Raw genomic sequence first — 19,036 nt, forward strand, 5'->3', positions numbered from 1 at the left:
AGGAGTAATCTAAAACTGAATTAGATTTGTACACTTTTTTAAGTTATTGAATCTCTTGTTATATTTGAATATTATATACTATTCTATTATTATTATTTTTCCTTTTTTTAATTGTAATTTGTGTAATCAACCAATGTGTTTAGAAAAGAATATCTACGGATCGAACACACTTTAACATGAGGATTCATAGTTTCTCGCTACTTTATCTAATAAGTAATACTTAGAAATGAGTTACATAATATCCGTTTCTGTTAATCTGTTGTCAGACTAGAGTATTTTTTTCTATCTTTGTTTTTACTTTTAGTTTTCAAAGTTTCTTTTTTTTTCAAATGATATTGTTACGTACATGGGCCTCAAGTAGGTAAGTAAGTATCTCACTTTTGATTTAAAGACTATTACTTATCTGTTTCTATATTACTTAGTTTTGGGTATGTTTCTGTGAAAATTATTATTCTGGATTATTATTTATTATTTGATTCTTTTACTACATTTTTTTATAATTGAAATAATTACATCAACGATTTACAAAGCTGGATATGAAGCAGCTGTAGCAATACCACAGTTGTTGTTGCGGTTACGAGCTTGTTTCCAGTATCCTTGTTCTCCCCATCCACTTCCCCAGGAGTTCTTGACGATCCAGTAGTCGGAACCGCTTTCCGAACCGTATCCAACAACCAAGACACCGTGATTCAAGGCTTCGGGAGAGCAAGTGGTGTCGTACAAAACACCTCCGGAGTAGAACTGGAGTTCGTCAGTGGCATCGAGGGCTACAGCGATTGGACCATTGTTGGCAACAGCGTCTTGGAGGGCACTTTCATCTCCAGAGGGGAGGTCGTAGTAACCAGAAAGACTGGTGACGGATTTTGAAGCGTCAAATCTGCAGGAGCCATCCGAGGCGGTGTAGGGGTATGCTGATTCAGACATGATACCATTGTCGTGGATGTAGTCGAAGCCACTGTCCATCCATCCACCATTGCATCCCGCGTTTCCGTATCCGGAAGAACAGTCTACCAAGTTTTGTTCACTAAGGGAGGTCATACCTCTGCCTGAGATGGCGAGTTGTCCTTCAACGGCTCCAGTCTATTGTATACTCATCAGAAATTGAAACAAATGGTTTTGTTTTATTACTCACAGTACTGAAACTCCAGCAGGAACCACATTGTCCTTGGTTTTTGACTTCGGTGACGGCAGAGTTCCTCCAGTCGACTTCAGCAGCGGCGGGTTTGCCAGATTTGACGTAAGGAAGACGAAGTTTTTCGTTCAACTTTGGTCGGGTGGCAATACCACGGTTGACATATTCCAAGAATTCTTCTTTGGTCAAGTCACCGAATTGGTTGATGGCTTTGGTGTAGGTGACTTCTCCTTTAGCGTATTTGGCATTGTGTTCTTCAATTTTAGCCAAGTTGTCTTGGAAGATAGCCTGGCGTTTGAGTTCTTCAATTGGGGAACTGTATTGTTTCTTGTGGGTCAGCTATAGAGAAATTTTTGATTTAGTTTTAATTATTTGACAATTTTGATTACTTACTTTGAATTCAGCCCATTTTGCATGGACTGGAGATTGAGGTACTGCCAAAGTGGCAACAACGGCCAAAGCAAGAACGATGAAAGTCTTCATGGTTACTACTGTGCGTTTGGATTATGTTTTACAACGAAAATGTTGGCAAATTTATACCTGTTTTTTTCAAGTTTTTTAGGTGGTGGTAACTTATCTTATTTTCGTCTGTATTGTTTAAAGTGGGTTTTAAAAGATTAAAATCTTTTTTCGAACTTTGATTTTTATTAGCTCCAATAAAATTTATTATTAAACACATCAGCTATTTTTTACTCTTATTATTTCAGTTTATTATTATTAAATGAATTTGGGACTTTGTATGGTTTCAGAAAAAGAAATAAATAAGTTGTGGCTTATTATTGTATTTCTTCAGTAACGTTCATGAAGGTGGACCAAATAAAATAAAGTTTTTTAATTAATATTTGTATTTTTATACAATACAGACACGAAAAAAGATGAAACAATTTATAATAATTATTATTGTTGCTTTACATACATTAAAAATAGTTCAAATAGAAATCATTCATATTTATAACTTTTTACAAATTAAGTACAGTTTTTTCCATGGTAGCAGACAAAGGCAAACTTCAGTGTTTCCTTTCATTTATACAACTTGATATTGATCTACATAAGTTCAATTCTTAGCTTGTTTTTAACTTTATAAAATATAATTTAATTTTTTAAGATTTTCAAAATCGCAAAGACTATATTAGATTGCTTAAGGTAACTTGAATTATCAAGATTTGATGTTATCTGTGAACATCTAATAAACTGTTAAATAATAATAAATTTAAAATATCTATTTTGAATGCTTTATTCAAAATACATATATTTCAAGATATTCATTGAGTCAAGCATGGAATTTAAATATTAAAGATGCAGTTTTTACCTTATAGTTCCCCTCTTTTTTATAATTCTTTTCTTTTATATGTTTCTCTTCTTTTGGATATCTCGTAATTGGTAGTGCGAATTTAAATTTACTTATTTTTCTTTTTGCTTATCTATTTTTTTTATTTTTCTTTTGCAAACCTATAAAAATGAGCGATACAGTTTAAACTTGAATTTTTTTGCTTTTTCATTTTTGAATTTGTAGCTTTTTTGTGTGTTTACAAAAATTGCCTTTTGAAGTAATGATTGCAAGGTAGTTAATGCTTTTGCTGTAAACAATGACGAAATTTGATTAATTATAATGTAACTAAAGCCATTGGAAAAGCTACTAGTTTGCGACAGAAGGAACCTATGAAATCTGGTTTAAAACTTGGCTGAAATAAACATGTTTTGTGAGTTTCATATTTATGAGTACTTAACTTTTAAATATTCCTAATTACTTTACAATAAATAAGAGTATTTTTTGTTAATATGTATATTTAGAATACCATAAAAGAGTCAGTATCTATACTCAGATACAGTTAGGTCATTATTTTTGTCATTTGTTTATGGTTTTATATAAAATGTTTCTTTATTCGCAAACGTCACAAAAGTGATCTTTTCATGACTAAATGGCACACGTAAAAGTTTTACCTTTCAGGCAGTGAGTAAAAACTTTGTTTTTTCGCTTAAGCATTTTTACTTTTACCATTAGGTACAATACCAGTGTTGTCTCTTTTGATGCTTCAGCAATTTAAAACGTCATTATTCTGTCTCAGTGCAAAGAAAAGTAAATTTTTTCTTGATTTTGGGTTTTTTCTCTGCTTTTTAAGTCCCACCATAATGGCGGTTTAATTTTTTTTACAGAATTGTAACTTTGACAATTAATTAATTAATTATTACAATTGGTATTATCGACAAAACAATAACATTCTGAAAAGATTTGTTGCTCTCATTTATGAAAAATAATAAAACTTCGAAGCATGAGATATTATTTTATTAATAATTATTATAATTAAAGACAATTTTTTTTAAATTTAAATAATTAATTTTATTTATCAATAAAAGGCATAAATTATAGATTTTAAAAATATTTTATTTATTATAATCACTATAATTAATATCAGTAATGTGTATGATATCCATTGTTGGCTAAACATTCATGAAGTCGTCCATGCATACTATCCACCAAATTTTGGCAAATTTGTGAAATGGTCCCAAACGTTATTAACGTGCTGCGCCAATTTTTTTGTTTTAAATTTTGTTCGCGAACTTTGGGTTGAAAATTTCGCCAGTCGCGAACTATATTGCCCTCGAAAATTTCTATTGGATTTAGATTTTATTGTTTTGCCGCTAATACCGGTTACAATAATTAATTAATTAATTAATTGTCAAAGTTACATTTTTGTCGAAAAAATAAAACCGCCATTCTGATGAAACTTAAAAAGCAGAAGAAATCCCAAAAGCAAGAGAAAATTTACTTTTCTTTCCATTGAGACAGAATAATGACGTTTTAAAGTTACAAATTTGCTCGTTTCAGTATAACACACCGTATGACATATTTTACAGGCCCTTAATTATAATAATTATTATTAATGAAATAAAATCCCATGACAAGATTTACTTAAAAGAAATGTTGAGGCAAAATGCAAAAGCATTGTTCTTATTGCCCTCGCAGATGGTTTATACCTGCGGTTAGGTGGGAGGACCCAAATAATGAGGGTCGGTTTATGGACACGTCATTTTCAACTTTTCTGAGTGTACATTGTAAATCATCAGCCTTTTGACGTTTTTGTCCATTAGTTAAATCAATAAACACTTTCGAAAATCTCAACACAAAATCCGATACTAACTAATGTTAGTCCTGATTATTTTGTTCATTTACTTGCTAATTACAGTGTTGCTTTTTACTCTTGAACTGAATACTTAATAAAATAGTATATGTTATTTAGAGTAAAAGTGAGTTTATGTGGCTCAGCTGAATTATTTGCCTTACTGCGTTTGGCAAAAAAAAACTTTGTAGCAATTTAAATTTTTATTTTTATTTTTTTTTAAATTGAAATAAATACATCAACGATTTACAAAGCTGGATATGAAGCAGAACTAGCAATACCACAGTTGTTGTTGCGATTACGAGCTTGTTTCCAGTATCCTCGTTCTCCCCAATCACTTCCCCAAGAGTTCTTGACGATCCAGTAGTCGGAACCACTTTCTGAACCGTATCCAACAACCAAGACACCATGGTTCAAGGCTTCGGCACTGCAAGTGGTGTCGTACAAAACACCTCCGGAGTAGAATTGGAGTTCGTCAGTGGCATCGAGGGCTACAGCGATTGGACCATGATTGGCAACAGCGTCTTGGAGGGCACTTTCATCTCCGGAGGGGAGGTCGTAGTAACCCGAAAGACCAGTGATGGATTGATAAGCGTCAAATTTGCAGGAGCCATCCATGCCGGTGTAGGGGTAGGTTGTTTCGGACATGATACCATTGTCGTGGATGTAGTCGAAGGCGCTGTCCATCAAACCACCGTTACAACCATCGTTTCCGTATTCGGAAGAACAGTCGACCAAGTTTTGTTCACTGAGAGAGGTCAAACCTATGCCTGAGATGGCGAGTTGTCCTTCAACGGCTCCAGTCTATCGTAAACTCGTCAGAATTTGAAACAAATGGTTTTGTTTTATTACTCACAGCACTGAAACTCCAGCAGGAACCACATTGTCCTTGGTTTTTGACTATTGTGACGGCAGTGTTCCTCCAGTCGACTTCAGCAGCGGCGGGTTTGCCAGATTTGACGTAAGGAAGACGAAGTTTTTCGTTCATCTTTGGTCGGGTAACAAGACCACGGTTGACGTATTCTAAGAATTCTTCTTTGGTCAAGTCACCGAATTGGTTAATGGCTTTGGTGTAGGTGACTTCTCCTTTAGCGTATTTGGCATTGTGTTCTTCAATTTTAGCCAAATTGTCTTGGAAGATAGCCTGACGTTTGACTTCTTCAATTGGGGAACTGTATTGTTTCTTGTGGGTCAGCTGTAGAGAAATTTTTGATTTAGTTTTAATTATTTGACAATTTTTATTACTTACTTTGAATTCAGCCCATTTTGCATGGACTGGAGATTGAGGTACTGCCAAAGTGGCAACAACGACCAAAGCAAGAACGATGAAAGTCTTCATGATTATGTTTTACAACGAAAATGTTGGCAAATTTATACCTGTTTTTTTCAAGTTTTTTAGGTGGTGGTAACTTATCTCATTTTCATCTGTATTGTTTGAAGTCAGTGTTAAAAGATTAGAATTTTTTCTCGAACTTTGATTTTTATTATCTCTAATAAAATTGATTATTAAATACATCAGCTATTTTTTACTCTTATTATTTCAGTTTATTATTATTGAATGAATTTGGGACTTTGTATGGTTTCAGAAAAATAAATAAATAAGGCTTATTATTTTATTTCTTCAGTAACGTTCATGAAGGTGGACCAAATAAAATGTAGCTATTTAATTAATATTTGTATTTTTATACAACACGAAGAAAGATGAAATGTATACAATTTATAATTATTATTGTTGCTTTACATACATTAAAAATTGTTCAAATAGAAATCATCATTTATTTAGAGTAAAAGTGAGTTTATGTCGCTCAGCTGAATTATTTGCCTTACTGCGTTTGGCAAAATAAACTTTTACTCCTAATAACATAATATACCTACTATCAATATAAAGGGGTTTATAAAAAAATCTCATAGATTGAATCAAATATACATTTTTAGCCTTTACGATGTTGTAGGTACTTGTGACCTTACTATTAATTTGTAATTACATACTTTTTTGGATTTCCAATAAAAATGTAGCAATTTAAATTTTAAATTTTTATTTATTTTTTTTTAATTGAAGTAAATACATCAACGATTTACAAAGCTGGATATGAAGCAGCACTAGCAATACCACAGTTGTTGTTACTATTACGAGCTTGTTTCCAATATCCTTGTTCTCCCCATCCACTGCCCCAGGAGTTCTTGACGATCCAGTAATCGGAACCGCTTTCCGAACCGTAACCAACAACCAAGACACCGTGATTCAAGGCTTCAGGAGAGCAAGTGGTGTCGTACAAAACACCTCCGGAGTAGAATTGGAGTTCGTCAGTGGCGTCGATGGCTACAGCGATTGGACCATTGTTGGCAACAGCACTTTGGAGGGCACTTTCATCTCCAGAGGGGATATCGTAATATCCCTGAAGACTGGTGACGGACTGAGAGGCGTCAAATCGGCAGGAGCCTTCTGAGGCGGTGTAAGGATAGGCATTTTCGGACATGATACCATAGTCGTGGATGTAGTCGAAGGCGCTGTCCATCCATCCACCATTGCATCCCGCGTTTCCGTATCCGGAAGAACAGTCTACCAAGTTTTGTTCACTAAGGGAGGTCATACCTCTGCCTGAGATGGCGAGTTGTCCTTCGACGGCTCCAGTCTATCGTATACTCATCAGAATTTGAAACAAATGGTTTTGGTTTTATTACTCACAGTACTGAAACTCCAGCAGGATCCGCATTGTCCTTGGTCTTTGACTTCGCTCACAGCAGAGTTTCTCCAGTCGACTTCAGCAGCGGCGGGTTTGTCAGATTTGACAAAAGGAAGACGAAGTTTTTCGTTCTTCTTTGGCCGGGTGGCAATACCACGGTTGACGTATTCCAAGAATTCTTCTTTAGTCATGTCACCGAATTGGTTAATGGCTTTGGTGTAGGTGACTTCTCCCTTGGCGTATTTGGCATTGTGTTCTTCAATTTTGGCCAAATTGTCTTGGAAGATAGCCTGGCGTTTGAGGTCTTCAATTGGAGAGCTGTATTGTTTTTGGTGGTTCAACTATATAATAATCCAATTAGTTTTAAAAATCTATCAACTGTTATGTTACTTACTTTGAATTCGGCCCATTTTTGGTGGACTGGAGATTGGGGTACTGCCAAAGTGGCAACAACGGCCAAAGCAAGAACAATGAAAGTCTTCATGATTACCCAAGGTTTTGGATTGTGCTCAGCGTTGAAAATGTGGCGGAATATATACCTGAGGTTTTTTTGTTTTGTTTGTTTTTGGAAGTGATAGGTTATCTAATTTTGATCTACATTGTGTAGAATAACTTTCGAAAAGCGATTATCTAATCTCGAACTTCAATGGTTTATTTTAGTTTCAACACAAGTAATTTTCATAAATTTTCATTTCATCTATTAGTTTTTGTGTTTTTATTTTGCTTGTTTTTTCCATTTGATTTTAGCTTGTCTATTCTTTCTTTGGGTTCAGTTACTCTTGATTAGTGAACCAACGTGTTTTATTAGCTTATATTAAATACATAATAAATGAAAATGAATAACTATAACAAATAGAAATTCTTAAAACGCATTTGAATTGAATGCACTTCAAAATTTGAAGTGTTGTCTAGAAATTTGATAAATGATGAAGCATAATCAGTGTCATTGAGTGTATAATACATGAAATGTAATAAACAAAATTTTGATTTATTTGCAAATCATTTCAATAGAGATTGTTTTTAGTTTATTCAAAAGTAAACAAATGTGATTGTTAAACTATCCTTTGTCACAATCATTGGTTATTTGTGGAACAAAGGGGTCTTCTTTATGTTAAACAGTTTAACCATTTAATAAAAAATTACATTCTGTGTATTAAACGTTGTCGCAACTTGCAATATTCTACTTTTTGCGTCATTTTAGAAGTTTTGTTTTTGATCTTGATGTCTGAGTGTCAGAAAGATAAATTCTTTTGCAAGTCATTAAGTTTTATTTATTTTATTTTAAAAACGTGTTAGGCCACTTGATACATTATCACTGGTTGATTTGATTTTTATTTTGTTAACACATTTAGCATTTTTTTATTTCCCTAGTTAAAATATTTAAAAAAAATAAAATAGAGTTTAATTTGAGAAAAATGTATTTCCAGCTCGAAAAAAACAAAATGAGTTACAAAATCTACATTATAAACTAAAAGAAATCATTCAAGCCATTTCCAATTTTTATAGATAGTCAAGGACTAACAGTGAATATAATTTAAATGAGCTTATTATCACCAAAGTTATTTTTATCAATTAATTAGTCCATTTTTGTATTGTATTGATATATCTCGTCCTTCTCGCACTTAACTGATAGTGATGTAGATTCGTACAATTAATGATTAAAACACGTAACCGTTACCGTACTTAAGTGATAAATCATAATTTTGACAGTTTAATTTTGCTATTTCTCCAGATTTTATTTGACCAAACAGAACACTTGTGATAAAAATTGGTATTTAGAAAATAAAGCATCCTTCAAGCTAGAAATAGTCCAAGTACCACTCACATCAAGGAAATTGTCAATTATGTTGCAGAAATTACACGAAAACAACTTATAGTAATAAGTAAATATTTTATTTGTTAAATTATTTTTATACAAGAGGATAACTAGCTTGTGTCGCTATACCACAGTGGTTATTCGCATCTTTAGCCAATTTGACGTAACCTCCGATTCCCCATTGGGGCCCATATGAATTTTTGATCAACCAGTATTTTTGCCCATTGGGTTCTGTCCCATATCCTACCACCAACACAGCATGGTTGACATCATCCGGCCTATTACCACACTGAGGGTCGTAATAGATACCATCTGAATAAAATTGAAACGATTGTCGACCTGCATCCATCGCTGCTGAAACAGGTCCTAAAGTTGCGATCGCTGCTTCGAGACCTTGTTCATCCCCTTCTGCTATGTCTACATAACCTATGTGGGGGCAACAAACGATTAGTGTGACCTTAGATTTTGACCAATATAGAAAGTCTGTGTTTACATAAATACTCCAAACTTGCGAAACAATATTTTAGAATAATTTCAACATCAATCAACTTACCTGTACAATAAGCACCAACTGTTTCTGGACGAAATCTACAAGGCCCGTTTTGCGCCTCATAAGGATATGAATCTTCAGTGTCAATCCCAGGATTAGTTCTGACATATTCGTATGCAGGATTCATTAGTCCTCCAGAACATCCATCATTACCGTAATTTGTACTACAGTCAATCAGATTTTGTGGACTTAATTCGACCAATCTGCCCGTTTTTCGGAAATTGTGGCCTTCCAAAGCTCCTGCCTGGAAATGTTATTATTGTTACTGTTTCTTTCCAACTTTTCTGAAGCGAAAATTATGCGTTTTCCTTTTGTTTAAGAATAATTGAGTTTTTTCTTAAATAACAATAGTTATTTTGGATAAAATTGGCTTAAATATTCAAACAGTGATCCCTGAAAACGAACGAAAGAACACTTCTTTTAACTCCATTTAAAGTAAAACTCTTTTTTAATATTGAATCTGTGAATGCAAGTGCCACTATTTTGTCATTTTTGGTTTTTCTAATAGTCAATAGTGCTCTTGAAGGGTAAAGGGTTTGGTTGTGAACACGGATTGCTTTTACTTTAGATTTGCAAGAACGGAATATTCAACCTTAAGACGAATTTAATTCTAAATGGGGATCAAAAGAAAATAATTATCTTTTCATATCTCATTTTTTCATTTAAAATGTTGACAGTTACTTTCCAAAATGAGTAGGTAAATGTCCAATTATTACGCAATTTTAATCATTTATTGTATGGCATCCTTAATTTGTATCCAAAGTATTGTTCATAAATCATGAGAAACAATTTCTTCTATGTGTTCGGATTTCAATTGCGAGTAGTATATTTTATTGATTACTTGTGGTTTAAATTACCACAGAAATGTAATTCCTTCCTCATTACTTTATTTTCACTACCGAATAGTAATGAGGCTTGATGAGTATTATGTTACTATTGTTGTGAGAAATGTTAGTGATTATTTATTGTTTTAAATTAATTACATTTTCTTCAGGAAATGTTAGAATGATATTTTTCTATTGAGCGTTTGCTATGACGACTTTGTAACACTATTTTTGGCAACTTTTTATGCGATACTGTCACCATAGTGGCGGTTTTAAGTGAGAGACTATTGTAGATCAACTCATACGATACACGAAATGTCACAATTTTAGCTCTCAAATATAATAATATATTAATTTAAAAGCGCTCAATGGAAACAATAGAATAATAAACACATAATATTACAAAGTTCATCATTTTATACTAGAGCATTGTAACACTCGTCATTGCGTGTCTCGTGTTACAAAGTACTCCTGTCCCAATGAGGCTGTTTATAACACTTGGTTTTTAATTTACTACTGTATACCTAGTACTAATATTTTTATTACATACCCTACTAATGTGTTTTTGTATAAAATTATGAAGTGATTCAATTGTGAATACTTTTTTTATTATATGAGCACCTTATTTTAAAGGAAAATGTAGCTAAAAAACAGTTTATAAAACTTTATACAATTTAGAAAATATAAAAGTAGTTTTTAAAAAAATCGGAAAACGTATGTATCAATAATGCTTACTTTTTAAAGATATGACGACAATACTTCTTATAACGAAGTTATTCATTTATTATTTATCACTAACTTTTGTTTTTAGGCACTTTGAAAACTTCTTTATATGTTTTTAATTCTCTACTTTATATTAAGAAAAATATTAATAAATACACTAGATATAATGAATTTCACGGTCACAACATGAGAAGAAATGAAAATATTGTGCCTTTGTATAACAAGGTATTTAGAATAAAGAGTTGTACCAGATATGATGCCATAAATTTTTTTAATGTTTTACCTGAAGATTTTAGAGATAAACCATTCAATATTTTTAAATCACAATTGAAGTTTCTTAGAATTGAATTGTTTGTACAACTCTGATGAGTTTTTTAAGTGTAATTTTGCTAGTTTAAGTGATTGATTCTTTGTATTTACCTAAGATTGTGACTGGTGTAAAACGTGTATACCGTTAATGCATCAATAAATTATTATTATTAAATTAAATTAAGTAGGCTGTGGAAAAAATGAACATTTTTATTCATTTGATCTAAGATACTCGTAAGTAAACGACTGTAAACAAAAAACTCAATTTTGATCAAAGAAGTATTATCCTAACGTCTTTAAAAATAATAAAATTTTGACGTTTTTTATAATCCAGCCTATATAATATGTATACTCGTGGTATTTTTGATTTTTTTTTAACCAATAATCTTCGATATCTCAGAAACCGTTACTTTGCGGTTCCATGTTTATTGAGACTTTTTTGTTTGTTTTGGTACATAGTACTACCTCCTGAAATATTTTAAAAATTTTTTAACACCATGTATAGTAGGGAATCAGACATTTTTTAAATATAATAATTGTAGATTTTTAACTAAAGAAAAAATAAAATAAAATCTATGTACAACGTGATTCAAAAGGATCATACAGTCACTCAGGTGGCTAGAACCATCAAATTACTTAAGAAATTTCAAACAAAAATATAAGTGATATAAATTAAAGTGTTAAATAAAAATACAACTTAATATTAATTTTTTTTTAGTTAGGGAAGGTAATTTTGTGTTTTATACAGGATACGCCAGAACACGCGCCCTAGAGAAATATGACATGTCACATACCAGAAATGTTAAAAAAATTCTGTCTATAGAAATTTTTAAGGTTTGAGAGTTTAAATTTTGCACTTTGACTTTATTTATTTCTCTTGAAAAATTTATTTTCCAAGTTTTTTTTTGCTACAGGCTATTAGAAGAGGAAACAAAAAAGCTGTATCCTAAATTGTAACTCTGTTTATTGTTATTTGTGGCTTTTGTATGTACGAGACGTTAAAATAATAAGTCAAACTTGCATAATACCCCTGTCAAATGCACAAATTTTCTGAAGGGGTAAAAAACAGCACATTAAAAATTTGTTGGTTTTTATAGTAATAATCGTTTCAAATTATTGAGTGCATTCACAAGGTGGCTTAAAATGTACTGCAGCTTCTACTAACGTTTTCTATCGCCATATAAAAGACTGTTCGACCCTTTTGAATTACCCTGTATAAAGTGTCAGAAATAATTAAGGAAATACAACCTTAGATCAAATTGTTGCAATCAAAATTAAAAGGTTTTCAAGTGAAATTTGAAAATCGTAGAATTTCAAAAATCTTACAACTTTGTCATTTTGATTTTTTGGTTATTAGACGAAGTAAATTTTTGATCAAACCAACTATTTTGATTATTATAATTTAAATTATTAAAAGGAAACAAATTTGTAATATTTTTGTCGTCAGTTTTAATCGAGTTAAAAAAATGTTTTTTAACTGATTTTTAACTGTTGAAATTTTTTGTGTATTACCTAATTGTATTAGTTGCAATTATTTGTTGAAAAGTTTAAATTGGGCCACCCCGTATAATAATTATGTAAATAATAATTAAATTTAACAGTGTGTTATTATTTCTATATTTCTATGATCCACTGGGTGATTAAAAATGATTAGATGGTATTTTATTTTCTTTTTGAAAAGTGCAATTTTTTGTTTCCGAATTTCTTTAAATAGTTGTAATTTTTAGATTATATTCTTTATCAAAAAACTTTTCAAGTAGGTTGCCATTTAAAAAAAAAATATATTAAATTTTGTAGAACTCAAAAATCAATATGTTCTATCAAAAAGTAAAAAATGTTCACTTTTTGCTCATCTGTGTGTATTTTAATATCTGAAAATCATCTCCTTGAACTCTTTCAGGAGATAATCACTAGTCATTAGGCGAATTAAAAATTATGTTGTTAGCAACATTAACATTTTGCATGAATTGCGGTTATAAATTTAATGAGTCCTTACCGCACTGAAAGCCCAGCATCCAGCACAAGAACCTTGATTTTTAACCGGTGTAACCGCACCAACTTCGCGCCAATCCACATAATCGGGGAAAATCACATTGGCACTTGGTATAAAAGTCGTCGATTGGGGTATACCAACCCTTGCACTCAAAGTCCTATTAAAACCGTTGAGCGTCCTGTGAAATTCATGATGAAGCATATCGGCAAAATTATTAAGTTGTTGGACGAAAGACCATTGACCACGGCCATATTCTTGGTTAAAACGCGCGATTTTGTGGCGATTTTCGATGAAAATTTCTCGTCTGAAATTTTCTTCTTCGGGTGAAGCATATGATTTATTGTAGGTTAGCTGCAAGAACGTTTTATTCAATAAATAAGTAAGATTCGTGTGAGGTTTAATTAGAGAGAAAGTCAATAATCTGATGAAAGTGAGTAATGAATTTGGCGTAATTGTCTTACCTTGAAGGCCATCCATTCTTCTTCAAGAAGGTTCTCTAGAGTGACACCTAAAGACACTTGGGATTTTGCAAATGTTATCACTGTTGCAAGAAACACTATTCCAGTTTTCATTTTCGTAAAGATTAAAAAGTTTCAAAATTCTATTTTTATTACCCAATTAGTTAATTTGTTGCCAATAATTATGATGATGACAGTTATGATTGCATAAATTAACACTCTTGGTGGTTTGCACTTAAGACTAAGCGATCTTGAAGAGGTTCTCTACGGTACTGAAGCAAAATTTAAATCGCTTCAATTTTTTTGTCTTCATTGAAATTGTGGAAGGTGTTTGTGTAGTCCCTCTATTCTAGAGCCTCTGGCATCGTGAGGCAACATGTGTCGCATCATCATTAGTTTACTTTCTTCTCAATGACTGTGGAGGATCGAAGCATTGCGAAACACGTCCCTCAGATTTGATATTTACATTTTTTAACTGGATTTCGGGGAAACGAAGGCATTTCGAAAAAAAATCAACAAACATACATTCCGATGAAGTTTGTGGTACTGGGAGGACCATTAGTTAGATTTCAAATGCAGTGTTGGCAAGGTTTTCAAAATTTTTGAAAATACGTGTTTTAACTTAAATTATTTTATTTTGGAAAAATAGAATTAAACGTTGTTTTTTCAACATCCTACGTGTTTTATCGTATTTTCCTTTGAATATACATTTTATATATCTATGCATTGTAGTTTTGAAATATTTATTATTTTTAAAGATATAGAAAATTAAAATCGTCATTTTGGTTGTCTTTATGGACGTAGGTTTTATGAAAAATTGTGTGTTTTAATAATTCTAATTCAAATTTTATTTTTTTTTTTAATAATTTCAACATGTCCTATGAGTTTGCATGATTTTTTTTCTAGAAAAAATTTAAACGTTTGTTTTAGTTTGGAAAGCATTGTGAAACACTCAAATCTTGATACTGATCGAAATTAATTATGACATGGCAAAGTTTGTCTGTCTGAGACATAATTCAATTATTTCAGTTTCAAATTTCAAATAATTTATCTGTTTTTATCAAAAAGGGGAATATCAGATCTTACTGTCTCAAGGATAAGTGATAAATATTTTCCTAACCTAAAATTAAAACAAAATTTTAGAAGAAATTATATTTTTGTGGTTAAAAATCTCCCTACATTACGAGTATTTAACTGAGGAAAAGAAATTAATTTTTGATTGATTTTTTTATTGAACAACCCTGTTTATTAGGAACTGTTTTCTTTTTGAGACATTTGTTTAATAGAAAATTAGTTATCTTTTAGTCCTATAGTATTAGGTACAAAAAATTTTTTGATACGTAGTCAAACTTAAAAATGTAACAAAATTATTGAAACGATTCAAAATTCAAAACTGAGTTTGTCTAACGTCGAATTAATTTGAAATTTAAATTTGCCCTTAAAGCTTTAAAGTCATTAAAAAATACTATGCTTTTTTAAAATTACATCTAATGACAATTAACTAATAACAATTAATTAATCTATCTAGATTCGTGAGGCATCTGCCTCACCCTGTATAAAACTGAAACTTTTTGAAGTAAATAGCGGGAAAGTTGTTTTTATCTAAACATCTGTGTTCCTATTTAAAAATATGCAACATTATGAATGATAAATGACACTACAACTGGTAAAATTTTTGTTTAAGAAAGATAAAAATTCATACCCACGTACACTTTTGTTTCGAAAGCGAAATTAATCAATTGGTTACAAATTAAATTGCATCTCTCATCTTTAATAAGTTTTTGATCGGTTTACATTTGCAATAATTTAAATCCAGAATCAATTTGTCCATGTTTTCATTATTTTCTCCCAAAGTTTGTGGATTGTGCAACTAGTTAATGGATAATTTTGCAACATAACAGTATTGGGTTTGGAATATTGCCAAACTAACCTCGTCGAAACAAATATGAATATAAATTTTGCTCTTTTAATTGAATTTTCAGAAAAAAGTTGGGATTTTCTGAAAAGGAAACGCAAACGTAAGTAAGAGAAAAGAAAGTACATTTATTCAGTGCAAGTATTATTGTGCGCGGAAATGGTTTAAATAAATAAATAAAAACAATTCGTCTCGTTATAGGAATTTCCCAAGCTTCGAAGACAAACACTAGGATAAATTTATAATCTTTTTTGTTTTTCTTTACTTTCTTTATAGAATTCGTGATAGCATTGTGTTAATTTAGTGAGAAATTTATATTACAATAGTCATTTTAGATTAGCTCAAATTTTACACATGCATGCATTATAGTAGAAAGAATTTAAACTTCCTTACTCTTTGTTGGATGGACTTAATAGTCTCTTGTTTTGTTGCATAATCTGTATCAATTGTTAGAAAATAAATAATCCTATTCCTTTTAGATCAATTCATTTTTCTTGAAATCTGGTAGATAGATGTTGAGTCTTGTGTAATTATTTATGACAAGTCATTTTGATTTATTTCGATCGTAAAAGGCTGCCATTGACATTACGCTTTATTAATAAAGTTTCTTCATCAACACCTTGAACTTCAATTTTTTTTTTAAATCGCTCAACTCTAATCGCTGCAATTTATATTTTTACGACAATTAAGTTAATTTTATTGTCGCAATAAGAGATGAGGAGTTTAATGGAATGTCAAACAAACCAGATTTCTTCAAGTTTTAAAATAAGCAAAATTGATGACGATTTTTCATATAATTGCAAACATTGCAAATTCAGTGATCTTGTTGAATTTTGATTTGTAAGCAATTTTGTAACTAGCATTAAATAATAGCAAAAACATTTTAAAAACTTGCAGGGAAGTCATTAGTTCGACATTTATAGTGACATATAATAATGCATTTTCAATAAAAAAGAAGATGTCAGCTTTCTAAAATCTTAATCTCTTTACTAATGATACTAATAATAAAGAAAAATCTGCATAAAATTGTGATGTGATATAGCACTTATGCAACTGCTTACGAACTGCATACAAAATTAAAACCATTTAAATAAATTTAATTTCTTATTTTTACGTGAATTCAATCATAATCAGCAATTACTTTAGTACCGTTATTACTATACAGGGTGTGTGAGAACTCGTGCCCCAGAGAAAAATTTCAAATAAGATAAGATAGGTACCAGAAACATGTAATAAATATTTAAAAAATTCTATCTGTCAAAAATTTTTGACATTATATGATAATGATCATCTTGTATATGTTTTTTTTTTTATAATTACTTAGTAAAGGTACAAAAATTTTGCCAATAAGAGCTACAAATAACATTAAACAGAGTTACAATTTAGGATTCTTATTGTCTCCTCTTGGAAAAGTATTTTTCCAACAGAAATAAATAGTGTCAGCAAAATTTAAACTCTCATAACATTGAAATTTTTGTGGGTTTTTTTTAACTTTTTTTCTATGTTCCTGGTATCTTACCTTATATGGCATTTTTCTCAGGGGCGCGAGTTCTGGCGCACTCTGTATAACAAAAAATGGGTTTTATGTTTAAATAGGCAACTGTGAACTTTACCATTATATACAACGCTTTATTTAGGATTAGATTTTATCAGCAATCAGTGTAAAGTCACGTTTACATGTCTCCTTTTTGAATACAATAGCGAAATAGGTTGTAAAATACGCCTCAATGTATTTTTTTATAAACGAACGATTCTTTAGTAATTTAATTTTTATTTAGCTACAATCTTGAATTAAGGAAACTGCAATGTTAAGGTTGTACGGAAATTTCTATTTGTTAATGAACTTTCAGTTATTTTTTCAAAGCCAAATCGTTAATTTAATGAGATGGGTTCATAAGTAAGCGTTATCTCGCGTGTCTGAATTAGTTTTTTATGACGATAATTTATTGAGTAAAGACGTGTCAGGAATTCCATTTAATACAGCATTTTTATTATCGTAATTCTGCATAACTGTGCCTTAAATTTATAATTACAAGCTTTCCGATTTTAGATAAATTCAATTTTTTATACGTCATTTACATTGATATAGTAATTTTCTCTTGCATAAGGAAATGTACAGAGGTCACCCGCGGAAGCCCCGCAATATGTAGTTTACGCAAACCGCAAATTTACTTTCATACGTGACCCCTTTCTACACCGAGGAAATTTATTTTTTAATGAAAACGGATTAGTCTATTGAATTTTTTATTTGCTTAATTAGATTTTTTAACTTATGATGATTTTAAGTGTGTACAAGAGTTAATATAAGAAAAGACAAATAAAAAACAATTTAAATTACACAAATTAAGTCTTTATTTTCGTTATCCTCATGTGGGATTAAAAAAAAACGAATCAAAGAAGCTGATTTTTTTATAGAAATATGCAACTGGTTTGTTAAAAACCAGAAAAATGTGATTTTTTTTTATGTTTCTGTTATTATTTGTATCTTTTTGTTACAGTTCGATCCAGCCCTCCAGCGTTACCAAGCCATGCGAGTGACCACTTACGACCATTTCAAACCCAATCCCAAAACCGCCGGTTATGGTTTCTTCTTAACACTCCTCCCAATGGTTGGTTATATTTATCTCCTCCATACTTCGAGGCAAGCTAAGGAGAAGAGATACCGAAATGGAGAAGTCGCCTACAAAGATCGCGACTTCAAGTTTGTTTAAATCACGCTAATGAAAACAATTTAGTTTCATTTGTAAATCTTGTTAGCATTAAAAAAATGAAAAAAAATTGTTTTTTCCTCTTGATTAACTTTGAAATTTTGAAGGTGATAGGGTAAGTACCTACCGGATGTTTTTACACAATTGTGCGATTATCAGTTGCTTTTGAGGAGATAGTCCGACATTGAATTTCGGTGTTTCATGTAAATTTTACAAAATGTAACAAGGAGATAGCAGGAAGTTTTTAAGTGGAAATCTTTGACTTTTGTTATTTGAAATATAAAATGAATTGATCTTTGATTAATTAATCACATCTCAAAAATAATGCTCTTTGTATAATATTTCAAAATCACATGTATTTGAGTAAATTTTTCGTGGGTAACGTCACATACTTTGTTTCCTTTTTGCTCAATGATCAGTGATTATTTTTAAAATAAAAAAAATTCTTTATTTGCTTTAATTAGTACGCAGGTACTCTTTGTTTGTTTTAAATAAAGAAACAGTTTTTGTTTATTCTAATTAGAACAAAGAAGGTGCAATTGACCATTTTTACGCAAAAGAAGAGTCTTAAAACAATTACTTTTATAAAAATGCAATTTTAAGTAAGATTAACATGCATTTCTCCTATATGGCGCAACACCTGAATAGCAAACATTAACTTCAAAAAATCATATCTTAAAAACTACTCGGTATATTATTTTAAAAATTTGGATTACCATTAATAAAAAGATGCTCTACACGATGGTGACAAAGAAAAAAAAATTACTCGTAGGGTTTTTTTTAGATTACTTCGAACTTCTTCGAA

General features: G+C 31.0%; 4 protein-coding genes across 5 annotated transcripts in view; 1 reads left to right on the forward strand and 3 right to left on the reverse strand.

The window, feature by feature from the left end:
* The window catches only part of LOC123009819, a 36,003-nt gene extending 17,691 nt beyond the window's left edge, over positions 1-18,312 (forward strand). The window contains exon 2 of the mRNA XM_044406339.1: positions 18,022-18,312. Within this exon, the coding sequence (XP_044262274.1) occupies positions 18,022-18,234 (213 nt within the window). The 3' untranslated portion in view covers positions 18,235-18,312. The remainder of the gene's footprint in view (positions 1-18,021) is intronic.
* Positions 452-1,630, reverse strand: LOC123009813 (procathepsin L-like). The gene is made up of 3 exons (XM_044406334.1): positions 1,526-1,630; positions 1,133-1,471; positions 452-1,080 (listed from the first exon to the last, which is right to left on the reverse strand). Exons 1-3 carry the CDS (start codon positions 1,613-1,615, stop codon positions 523-525), a joined length of 987 nt encoding a protein of 328 aa, XP_044262269.1. The 5' UTR covers positions 1,616-1,630; the 3' UTR covers positions 452-522.
* Positions 4,440-5,627, reverse strand: LOC123009810 (procathepsin L-like). Its single transcript, XM_044406331.1, has 3 exons — positions 5,501-5,627; positions 5,108-5,446; positions 4,440-5,055 (listed from the first exon to the last, which is right to left on the reverse strand). The coding sequence occupies exons 1-3, from the start codon at positions 5,588-5,590 to the stop codon at positions 4,498-4,500; spliced, it is 987 nt and encodes a 328-aa protein (XP_044262266.1). The 5' UTR covers positions 5,591-5,627; the 3' UTR covers positions 4,440-4,497.
* On the reverse strand, positions 6,271-13,876 carry LOC123009809 (cathepsin L-like). 2 transcript variants are annotated; one of them, XM_044406330.1, is made up of 6 exons: positions 13,612-13,876; positions 13,154-13,501; positions 9,305-9,545; positions 8,971-9,177; positions 6,938-7,008; positions 6,271-6,884 (listed from the first exon to the last, which is right to left on the reverse strand). In XM_044406330.1, the coding sequence occupies exons 1-6, from the start codon at positions 13,720-13,722 to the stop codon at positions 6,327-6,329; spliced, it is 1,536 nt and encodes a 511-aa protein (XP_044262265.1). In that variant the 5' UTR covers positions 13,723-13,876; the 3' UTR covers positions 6,271-6,326. The 2 variants fall into 2 exon arrangements, with proteins under 2 accessions (XP_044262265.1, XP_044262264.1); XM_044406329.1 differs by lacking the exons at positions 8,971-9,177; positions 9,305-9,545; positions 13,154-13,501; positions 13,612-13,876 and adding an exon at positions 7,330-7,469 and having other exon boundaries at positions 6,938-7,276.
* Positions 18,313-19,036: the final 724 nt, after the last annotated feature.

The sequence above is a fragment of the Tribolium madens genome, unplaced genomic scaffold, assembly GCF_015345945.1.
Source record: "Tribolium madens isolate multiple individuals breed KSU strain unplaced genomic scaffold, Tmad_KSU_1.1 Scaffold_7;HRSCAF=85;Tcas5.2_LG10, whole genome shotgun sequence".
Taxonomy (NCBI): Eukaryota; Metazoa; Arthropoda; class Insecta; order Coleoptera; family Tenebrionidae; genus Tribolium; species Tribolium madens.

Coding starts and splice junctions, on each gene's coding strand:
- LOC123009813 (XM_044406334.1), bottom strand. CDS start 1,615: ATGAAGACTTTCATCGTTCTTGCTTTGGCCGTTGTTGCCACTTTGGCA. Junction 1,472..1,525: donor CAAAATGGGCTGAATTCAAA/GTAAGTAATCAA, acceptor ATTTCTCTATAG/CTGACCCACAAGAAACAATA. Junction 1,081..1,132: donor CCTGCTGGAGTTTCAGTACT/GTGAGTAATAAA, acceptor AGTATACAATAG/ACTGGAGCCGTTGAAGGACA.
- LOC123009810 (XM_044406331.1), bottom strand. CDS start 5,590: ATGAAGACTTTCATCGTTCTTGCTTTGGTCGTTGTTGCCACTTTGGCA. Junction 5,447..5,500: donor CAAAATGGGCTGAATTCAAA/GTAAGTAATAAA, acceptor ATTTCTCTACAG/CTGACCCACAAGAAACAATA. Junction 5,056..5,107: donor CCTGCTGGAGTTTCAGTGCT/GTGAGTAATAAA, acceptor AGTTTACGATAG/ACTGGAGCCGTTGAAGGACA.
- LOC123009809 (XM_044406330.1), bottom strand. CDS start 13,722: ATGAAAACTGGAATAGTGTTTCTTGCAACAGTGATAACATTTGCAAAA. Junction 13,502..13,611: donor AAGAATGGATGGCCTTCAAG/GTAAGACAATTA, acceptor ACGTTCTTGCAG/CTAACCTACAATAAATCATA. Junction 9,546..13,153: donor GATGCTGGGCTTTCAGTGCG/GTAAGGACTCAT, acceptor TAACATTTCCAG/GCAGGAGCTTTGGAAGGCCA.